The following is a 10,894-nucleotide window of genomic DNA, read 5'->3' on the forward strand; positions in this document are numbered from 1 at the left end:
AAAAAACTGATCCTGATTTCCAAAAGGAAACCTTGCTGCTGTGGTGTAGGGAGTCCGACTACAGCAGCCCGGACCCTGACAGTGCCTAGGCTAGGCTCCCACGGCTGCGCTAACAGAGCTCGGACCCTGACAGTGCCTAGGCTAGGCTCCCACGGCTGCGCTAACAGAGCTCGGACCCTGACAGTGCCTAGGCTAGGCTCCCACGGCTACGCTAACAGAGCTCTTTTAGAAGCTTAGAGCCCGTCTGCATCAAGTGCCATGTAATAACTCACCTGAGAACTTCTTTCTTACTCTTACTTCCAAAGTTTGCTTTGCAAAAATCTTTATAAAAAAGAAAACAAGCAAACAAAAAAACCAGAGTCTCAGCCCGGTTTAGTGCCGCAAGCCTTTTATTTCCACACTCAGGAGGCAGGCAGATCTCTGTGACTTCAAGTTCCAGGGTAACCAGAGCCATATAAAACCTGTCTTTTTTCTACTCCATAACCCCGCCCCCCACAAAAGGACCAGGTCTCACTAGCCCAGAGCTCACTATGTAGACTAGGGAAGCCCTTTTTACTAAAGGTGCGTGCCATAACACCTAGCATCAAAAATCTATTCTTGATCCCTCTTCACTCCTTCTTGTCAACCTGAGGCAATAGAAAGAACACTCTTCCAGTTCAGTTTTCCATTTCCTTATCAACCTTGTTTATAGAAACATACTACTCCATTTTTTGGTAAACCAGAACTCAGAAATACTTTTTTACAAATTCTTTGCAAAAAAGGCTCCAGAATGAGAAATCTAAGAATGTTTTATTAATGAGATAAAGCAAATGCAGGCTACAGAACTTAAAATGCTAATATACTCTCTGACTGCGTAAGCTTACACACAGTCATGAAGTCTTTTCTTCCAGATGTGTCTGTCAGAGCCTGGCAGAACACCAGCCGGAGTGCAGTCAGAGCAGTGACGCATCCACACTTAGCCTCGATGGTGGAAATACACCCATTTTTAAATCCAAGAGCGAGTCATTTCTATAACCACTATTTTCACAAACTCAGTACGTAGGCATTTCTTGTAAATTTAAATAAACAACATATAGAGAGAAAAGCAACGTTTCATTCCTTCTGGAGGCATTATTGGAGGTTACATTGGGATGCCATCTTTTGTGAACAGATGTGACTAATAATACTTGAGGATGATAATCTCAGAACCCAAACAGAACTGAATGTGATCACTCTCATTTGTAAGCAACTGAGAACAAATACTTGTTCACACAAAGTGAAACAGCCTGCAGGTAAATAACACAGCTAAAATGTATTTCATAACATCTGGAAGGAAAACACATTCTGAATTAAATTATCAAAAGCCTGAGACTATGTCACAAAGTGGCAATCATATAACTCCTTCAATAAACCCATCAGGGAACTAAGGCTTCAGAGCTTGGGTGACTTGGTTGAAGTCACATATCTACACACATCTGAGTTCTCGGACTAAGTCAGACACCTGGCATGCCCCTGCTGCTGCCCTACAGATGAAAATGATGGGCGGAGGCCGACCTAAGACAGCACTTTAGACAACGCACAGCCTGATGTGAACACCTCCTACACCCGACTCTGAGCTCGACACCTAGTTGTAGCTCTTCAGGTAGACAAAGTGCACCTGGGGTTAAATGTCAGGTCCATATAAACAAGAATAGTTTAGGTGCAATGAGAGGAAAAAGGCTTTCCTCTACCAAGGCAACAAAACTGGTCCAGCCAGCCACCTCTACCCCAAAAGTGGCTCAAACATCATTCCTTAAAAACACACATTCAAACCAGGCATGGTACACACAGCTCTATTTCCACAGCGCTGAAGATACAGAGGCAGGCAGATTTCTGAGTTTGAGGCCAGCCTGGTCTACAAAGTGAGTTCCAGGACAACTAGGGCTACATAGAGAAATCCTGTCTCAAAAAACCAAAAGAAAGAGAGAGAGAGAGAGAGAGAGAGAGAGCGCGAGAGAGCGCAGAGGAATTGCTATGAGTTCAAGGCCAGCCTGTGCTACAAACCGAGTCCCTGTAATCACTACCTAAGCTTCCTATCCAGTTCTGCAGTCTCCCTTTTCCATTGTTAAGATGATATGAAACTAACACTGTTCTGCAGACACAGGGGACAGCAGCCCTGTGGATTTACAGATGAGGGGACTGCGGCATAGTAACTGGGTACAGGATAATCAGTTTCCTCTATGAAACAGCCAAGTCAGCCTGTTCCATTTTCCTGACTCTTTTGCCACAGCATCCTGGTGATGAAGCAAATGGGTGTGAAAAATCCTAGTGCAGCAGACGCATGACTAGGCAGTCCTCACCAGTCATGTGACCATCCTAAAGAGAACAGCCAGTGCTGACCTCTGTGCAGATATTCCACAACAGAGCCCCAGAAAACGGCACCGTAGAAAGCTGTTCCCCAAAAGACCAAGCATGTGGGGGAGAGGACAGTTCTCTCCCCCTGTCAGACAGCTCATAATCACAAACAAGCCAGGCTAGAAAACAGGGAGCTGTTCTATGGTGCTGTTAATCACAGACTACAATTTTTCATCTTACAATCGAGCACAAAAATATTTTATGTAAATTAGAGGTTCCAACAAATTTCAAAGACTATGTAACACTTTAAATAAGCACAATTCCTCTGTGGCATAAACTTTGAAAATCTTCATTTGACATGTTGTGCTAGTTAGGTTTTATGTCAACTTGACACAAGCTAGAGTCATTTGAGAGGAGGAAACCTAAACCGAGAAAATGCCTCTAAAAGATCAGGCTGTGGGCAAACCTGTAAGGCATTTTCTTTCTTTTTTTTTTTTTTTAAGGTTTTTTTGAGACAGGGTTTCTCTGTGTAGTCCTGGCTGTCCTGGAACTCACTTTGTAGACCAGGCTGGCCTCGAACTCAGAAATCCGCCTGCTTCTGCCTCCCCAGTGCCAGGATTAAAGGCGTGCGCCACCACGCCCGGCAAGGCATTTTCTTAATTAGTGCTTGAGGGCAGAAGACCTACCCCATTGTGGGCACCCACGCTTACACGATCACAAGACAGCCAAGAGGGGCAAGGCAGTAAGCAGCTCCCCCCAATGGCTCCTGCCTCAAGGTACCTGCTCTGTTTGTGTTTCTGGACTGGCTTCTTTAAGTGATGAACTGTGATTTGGAAGCATAAGCCAAATAAGCCCTTTCCTCCCCGACTTGCTTTGGTCATGGTGTCTCACTCTAGCAGTGATAACCCTTACTAGGACATGCATTCATTTTATTCACTACTCACGTTATTATGGAGGGAGAGACTTAGATGGAACAGGATTCTCTTAAAGCTGCGCTGGAGGCCCTCTCTCTATGCCCTTTCCCAGGAAGCACAGACAGCACACTCTGTCGCTTACTGTGTACTGCTTCCTCTACTCCCCTGCCCCCACTGAGAAGCTCAGCAATGATTTTATACAGCGTGGCAGAAGCAGGAGAAAGAAGGGGAGCTTGCAGAGGGAGGTGAGGAAACCAGAAGAGCTGTCGCAGTCCCTGAAGTACAGAGGGGGCTCTATCTAACACTTGCAAGCCAAATCCTTAATTCTACAAAGAACACCTTCAGAAATCCAGTCTGAACAGCTCAAAGCAGCAATACAGTGTAGCAAGGTCACTATCAACCAAAATTTAGGAGCCAGTGAGACGGCTAAAGTGGGAAAAGGCCCCTGCTCCCAAGTCTGACCAGCAGGGCCCCACGGTGGAAGAGAAACTCCTTCTGCACACTGTCTGACCTTGACATGCATGCACCCACACACGTTAAATACATAAATATTAATCAGACTGTAAAACAAAGTTAGAGAGCAAATCCACTGACCTTGTAGAATTTGATGATATCGTCCTTGGTAAGTGTCTTTAAATATGCAACTTCTATGTTATCTGGAGAGGTAACCAAGCAGTAATTTATAAATATTTTTATACCTTAAACAGCTCAAAATACTGCACTGAGAGGCAATGCATTTCACTCTAAGCCTGTTGAGTACCTACAGGTTTAAGGATTTTTACATTTACTTGTGTATCTGTGTGAATGTCACAGTGCAGCTTTTGGTTGGGTTTCTCCTTGCACCTGTTGGTTCCAGGGATCAAACTTAGGCTTTCAGTCTGAGTAGCAGCTGTCTTTACCTGATGCTCTTCTCTCCAGCCCAGTTATCCATGTTTTAAACCCACCACTGTTATCTAAATAGGCAGGAGACAGATTCCAAGTAAAGTAATTGTCCATGCTACAGCAGCTAAGACTTGGCCTGGGAACCAGGTTTGGTTTATACACAGTGAGGTGTTGGATCAGGGACCAGTTAACTTTGAGTTTTCTAAACCTTAGTTCCCTTTTCTGGAGGTTGAAGGAAAATAACCAATGAGTAAAATTATAATGACAACCACAAAGAAGACATTTGACAGGCTACAGGAGGCACATGGGAGTCACCAATGTCATTATAGTAGACCTGGCTGCCAGAAAACCACGGGGAAAGGTGGAGCATGGTGGTGCACATCTCTAACCCCAGCATGCAGGATGCCAAGGCAGGCTGAACTCAGAGCTCAGGACCAGCCAAGGATATGTAGTGAGACCCTGGCTTAATAAGACAAAACAAAAACAAAAAGCCACAGGCAAGAAAAATGAGTCCACGTGGCAGCCAAGCTCTTCAGTTGGAGGTGCCAGGAAAGGAATTAAGCCGTACCCTGATTTCTACTGTGCTTTGGCTTCGTTGCTTAATCTTCTCTGGAATGAAATGAGAAAGGAATCGGACACAGGAGCCGTCAGGACACAGCTCTTCTGCATCTGAAAGCAGTGGGGAGCTTTGGAGATCCTGAATGGTTCAGGGATGGCTTGCCGTATCAGTGCTCAGTGTCTCAGGCTACACAGATATCACAGAAGCAGTGAAACACATACAGCAGCTAGGTTTCTAGCAGGAAACTGTTGTTACATTAAAGAATAATTTAAAAAAACAACATTTTTTTTAAAAGTGTCACTTAGAAAATGAATTACCACGTGGAACGGCTTTGATGCCCTCAGACTTTACATGGATTTTACAATGGAGCTCTTTTTACATTACCTCTGTCGTAATTGTACTGCTGCGAGATGATTTCCCCCCAGTATTTAGCACACTCTGCAGAGAGTTTCTTTGGTTTGTCGAGTCTCCGAATCGCTAGTGCTTGAATGTGTTTTTGGAACGCCTCCTCTGTCATGTCCTCTATGGCCTTTTCCATGGTAATCAAGAAGGCTTCTACTCTGCTTTCCAGGTAGTGAGGAGGTTTTTCTGACTGGATGATGAAGCGCAAGCCCTGGATACCATTGGCTCGACGGGGTCCACTGAAGACAATATAGCCTGGAGAGCACACATGCACACAGTCCGTCAGGGTCTCAGCATGGTCTCAGAACACTTTAGTCTTTCAGAGCAAATGAAATCTACATTAACTCACATCTGAAGAAAGATGACCGTTTAAAGCAATGTCCTCCCTTGCTAAGGACCAGAAAGGCTCCCTGAAGAAAATTGAGGGCTTTTTTTTTTTTTTAAAACAGAAACAAAACAAAAAGCCCAACCCATAATCCTCTTCATCCTTGAAACCCTGTGACTTCTCTGATTCTGATGCCCGAGCTCAGTTATCCCCACACTCCTCCAAACCACGGAGCTCACTTCCAAGCCAAGCCCTCAGGCCTTCCCATCTAAGTCCCCACACAGCCTGTCTCTACAAAGCACTGATTGGCAGGGTGATCTATTCCTGGACCAGCTCTGGGCATCCTGACTCTCTAGGTCAAGCTAACTGAAGGTCACAGATGTGTCGACACCTTATGTGCTTAGACAGTGGCCCTCCCCCAACACATTTTCTCCCTCCCATCCCCATCTTTTGCGGACTCACATTATTTTATCCTTTCTAGTTCAAAGCCACTCTAGCTGCATTTTCCCGCTCAAGTTCAGTAGTGATACCTACAACATCAAAAACACTATGGGCAAGTTCTAGATGAAGACAGAGACTCTAGTAGCCAGAGGAGAGAAGTGCATATGGATTTTTTTCCCTCTGAGTTCTGAGACTATCAGAAGTGGGCAGAAGGCTGCTTCCTTAGGGAGAACCACACTGGGGTCCTGAAGGCCTGTGGTGGGCAGAGTGTGGAGGAACTGCCCACATGAAGCCAACAGTGCTAGCTCTCTCTCAGAGCAGGGCAGGGTTCACGATCTGGGCACAGGCCTTTAGTTACAGTAGCTGCTGTCCAGGGTATCTCAAACTCGTGGCAGCCAACAGAAGCCTATTTGCTATGGACAACAAAGACAGGGCTACTGGTCAGGTTTGAGGGCTAGAGGATGCTTGCAGTATGTTGCATCAGTCTTTTCCACATGACATCAGAGTAGAATCAGGCCTCCTTGGTGCATAGTAAACTGCATGGCCCTGATGGCTCTCAGCATCCAACACTTGCCACAGTGCATGTGGAAGGTGCACCGAAAGTGCCTTAGTCTCTTCATTAGCCAACAGGCCCACTCTCTGGCATCCAGACACACTCCTCTAGTTGGGAAATTGCAGCAAACCTGGGCACAGCAGTTTCTGGATAAGGATCTTGTCCTTGTCACCTTGGTGGTCTTTCCTGTGTGATGTTTATCACTAGGCCTCCATGATGCCAGGTAGCAGTGTTTGCAGTCATAGAAAGCCACCTCCCCAGGATGGAATTCCAATGTGTAACTGGTGGCAGGCAGGCTCAGCCTGTGCCACTTGGAACCCATTGTGGCCCAGGAGCGCAGACCAGGAGAATGTGCTAAGTGAGCCTGGGCCTCAGAGCATGTGCTGGTCCAGGGCATTCTCATCTGTCAGTCATGTGGGCATAACACTAGGTCAGGCTCTAGATGCAGGCCTGAGAGTGCGTGGAGATGTGGAGGCTCCACTTTAATTACCAACCACGTTTGAGGCAGGACATTCCCAACCCTTTTCTCCATTTAGCTCTTGGCTTTTCCCTCCGCCAGCTCTGCCCAGATCTGGGCCCCTGGGGTCTCTGGGCAAGCTGCAGCCTTCAGGAGCTTTGCTGTTTCACAGGAACACTGGAGAATCAGTAATCCTGAACAGGTCAGCCACTCTGACTTGAGCTCTTTAGAAAGAAGAACTATCTGAAATGTGTCCATTCTCCAAGCTCAGTACCCAGCACAGGGATTGCTTTACAATGACAGTATGTGGAGAGACACAGATCTTTCCATAATTTATCTTCCAAGCCATTATGGGGGTGAGGGGATTCTTTAAACTTCCTTTTGTTCTTGTTGTTTGGTTTTGTGAGATGGGCCTCGTGTAGCTCAGAACTAAGTAGTTAAGGATGAATACTTCCACCCTCTAAGTGAGAACTCCCGTCCTCATCCACCAATCCTGCTCAGCTCTCCAGGACTTTTAACCAAGTCTAAAATACACTTAGTATCTCCTGCACCTGGGATTCAGGGACAGTGAGAGGAAGCACTTGAGATGCTCAGAGCATCTCAAAGTAAAGCTAAGCTTCCCCACTGGACCATAGGACTTGCTTCCCACAGCACTACCTACAGGCCTACCCTTAGCATTCTTCCTTCCCTACCTAAAATGTAAGATGTCCTTTTTATGGCACAAGATAGAAATTCAATATCATCTAGTTGAGAATCGCTTTAACAGCAGGGCTAAGGATATACTGCAGTGGCAGGGGACTTGCCTGCCTGGCACAGTTAGAGGAGGCTGAGTCCAATCTCCTCACCATGAAAAGAAAGGAAGAGGAGGCAGAGGAAGAACAGCAGCAGCTCCTGGATCTGCAGGATGCTAACTGACCATCTTTTAGAAGCACCTCCGTACAGACAAGGTTTTTGCACCGTTTCCCTATGAACATGGTTTTTACATCTAAATACATCAGGCTTGAGACACAGTGCCGTGCGGCTCTACAAGTGGGAAATGTTTGTGAGAATAAAAGCTGTTCATTAGTCTCCGTAGCCTGCAATCCCCACTTTCTTCTCACCAAGCTGCTCCTTGGTGCGCAGGGTGTTGAAGCAAGGCTCAGAGATAATCTGGCAGAACAGCTCCAGGAACATGTTCTCCGAGGTGCTCTGCATGTCTGTCTGGTAGTAGATCTCGATGCCACAGTTATTGTGAACTTCGTTCCTCTGCTGATAAACAAACCATCCTCCTAAGAAGTTTCAAAAAGAAGACAGGCTCAAAAATTATCTGTGGTTTTAATAAAGTCAGTGATATATTTGCTTACTTTATTATTAGTTATTATTATTATTATTATTATTATTATTATTATTATTATTATTATTATTGTCTTAGTGTTTTTTGAGGCAAAGTCTCACCATGTAGCTGAGGCTGGCCTTGAACTTGCTATTATATAACTTATTGTGCTGGTTAGTATTCCTCCCTCAGGGTTCTGCTCCAGGCTGCTGCCCTGAGTTCCTAGCCTGACTTCCCTTGATGGTGGACTATGTAGCCTGTGAGATGTTAAATTCTTTCCTCCCCAGGATGGTTTTGGTCAGTGTTTTATCATAGCAACAGAAAACAACCAACACAGCCAGGCCTCCCGTTGAATCCTGTCTCATGAGTGCTGATACTACATGTGAGCTCAACCACACGCTGTCTGCCTGCTCCATAGCAAGGTTTCTTTCCTTAAAAAAAGTTTTTACTTTTGAGACAGGGTCTCGTGTAGCCCAGCCTGTCTTGAATTTGCTATCCAGTTGATGCTGGCTTTGGAGTCCTGCTCCTGCTGTCCAGACCCACCCAGTGCTAGGGAAACAGGCACATGCCAGTGCTAGGGTGACAGGCACATGCCAGAAGGCTTGGCTTTAGAAGCCCTTCCCTGATGTACACTGGCAGCACTGTTTCTCATCAGAAGAGGGAAGGTTTGTGGGCTGTAAGTTCCATCTTTTCCTCTTCCAGGTTTTCACACATATCCCAAAATATTTTCTCTTTCACAGAGCATGAGGCTTCGCCTTCCAGCTGTAAATGCCTTCCAAGGGAGAATCAAGCGAAGGGTTACTTAAGGCATCCACATCTGATCAGCTGGCTACATCAGAGTAATTTTCTAACACCTTCATTTTGAGACTGGGCTGTAAGTATGCTATTTCTGAGCTTGTGACAATTTGACAGAGCAATCAGGAAGCAAAAAAACGGGATCCTAAGAGAGGAAAAGGAAGAGGCATGAAAACTTCACCATGACATTCTCTTTCCAGACTGGCTTACTTTGCATAAAGGGAAATGCCACAGTTCTTCCTTTTGGTTTGAAGCTTGAACCCAGGACCACACACACTCACACACAGACCATCACCTGCCATTAATCACGGGCCCAACCTCAGAGGTTCTCGGTCAGCAGGTCCTAACTCTTCCTCTCTGCCAGGCTGCAGTGGCTGAGGAACTTGCTGGAAGCGGCACACAATGACCACTACCTGCTTTGTGATGACTGGCCACGCACAGCGGCAGCACTACCTGTGTTCAACGAGGTGGTGTGGAGTAATAACATATCTGAGTCGCTTTAGTAGCAAAACCCCTGGCTTTAAAGGAATGCATAGGGGCTGGAGAGATGGCTCAACGGGTAAGAGCACTGACTGCTCTCCCGAAGGTCCGGAGTTCAAATCCCAGCAACCACATGGTGGCTCACAACCACCAGTAATGAGATCTGACACCCTCTTCTGGTGTTTTTGAAGACAGCTACAGTGTACTTACATATAATAAATAAATAAATCTTTAAAAAAAAAAAAAAGGAATGCATAATCTCAAAAAACGGTGATGTGCCCTTTAATCCAAATGAGAGCCAAAGTGCTGAGAGCTCTGACGTTTCAGAAAAACTAAGTAGTTATTCCAGCTGAGGATATCAGAAAACGTTTAGTGGAAGTTACAGCCTGGCCCAAGTCTTGGGTAGTAAACGTGGGGCCTTGTACATTCAGGACAAATGCTCTATCACTGAGCTACATCCCTATCGCCACAGAGCTTGGTCCCCAGCCTTGGCTACTATCCCAAGGTGGCAAAAGCTTTACTATGTGGTGGAACCTGGTAGAAGTTAAGTCAAGTCTTTGGGGACATATGCTTGACAGGGATACTGGGACCCTGGTCACAACCCTTCTCTTTACTACCTGGCTGTATAGAGGTGAGGGACTCCTTCACCATTGCTCTTATCTATTACTTTGTTATAAGTACAAGAGCAAATGGCCAAATACCCATGACCTGAAACTTTCAAAACCGTGAGTCAAAATTAGCTGTTCCCCACATCCTATACTGGGTATTTGTCATAGCTGTATGACAGGCCAGGGGACATGGACACTGCAGGCAGAGGGAACACCAACAGTGACGAATGTCCTGAAGTGTCAAAGCCCTTATTCTTGTCTACTATGTCCCCGCTACAGTTCCACACTGAAACCATGTTCACTGAATTTCTGTATTAAAAGAAGCCATTGTTAATATAACTATGACCTAACATTATCAATCTCAACATATAAAGCATTTTCTTATGCTGTCTCCTTATAAAAACATAAGGAATATGTTGTTATTTGCATTTGTGAATGTTCTAAAAGTACTCCTGCCAACGATTCCAAGTGATCTCAGCCACGGCTTAGTTTTTCTCAATTTTTACTTTTGGAGACAGAGTCATATATTCCAGCTGGCTTCTAACTCATTATCTTGGTGTATCATTCTCCTGCCTCCACCTCCAAGCGCTGAGATACAAACACGCACCACGCCCACCTTCGTTCTGTGCTAGGCAAGCACTCTACCAATTAGACCACATTTCTAGCCCAGCTTTCTTTTTTTCTTTTAGACAAGATTCTCACTGTGTAGCCATGGCTAGCCTGCAAGTTACCTTGTAGCCCAGCTTGCCCTTGAACTCAGAGAGATCCAACAGACTCTGCATCCCAAGTGCTGGGATTAATGGGGCGCATCATCAAGCCCTACAATTTTTATATGTGTGTGTGTGTGTGTGTG

At 45.6% G+C, this 10,894-nt stretch overlaps 1 protein-coding gene across 3 annotated transcripts in view; it reads right to left on the bottom strand.

Annotated features, from left to right (window-relative positions):
* Ide (insulin degrading enzyme) overlaps window positions 1-10,894 on the bottom strand; it is a 70,347-nt gene that overhangs the window by 4,907 nt on the left and 54,546 nt on the right. For all 3 annotated transcript variants that reach the window (XM_029537286.1, XM_029537276.1, XM_029537281.1), the window contains exons 20-22: window positions 7,947-8,114; window positions 5,053-5,325; window positions 3,822-3,883 (exon numbers count right to left, since the gene is read on the bottom strand). In XM_029537286.1, coding sequence (XP_029393146.1) covers window positions 3,822-3,883; window positions 5,053-5,325; window positions 7,947-8,114 — 503 coding nt within the window. The remainder of the gene's footprint in view (window positions 1-3,821; window positions 3,884-5,052; window positions 5,326-7,946; window positions 8,115-10,894) is intronic.

The sequence above is a fragment of the Mus pahari genome, chromosome 1 (genome assembly GCF_900095145.1).
Source record: "Mus pahari chromosome 1, PAHARI_EIJ_v1.1, whole genome shotgun sequence".
NCBI lineage: Eukaryota > Metazoa > Chordata > Mammalia > Rodentia > Muridae > Mus > Mus pahari.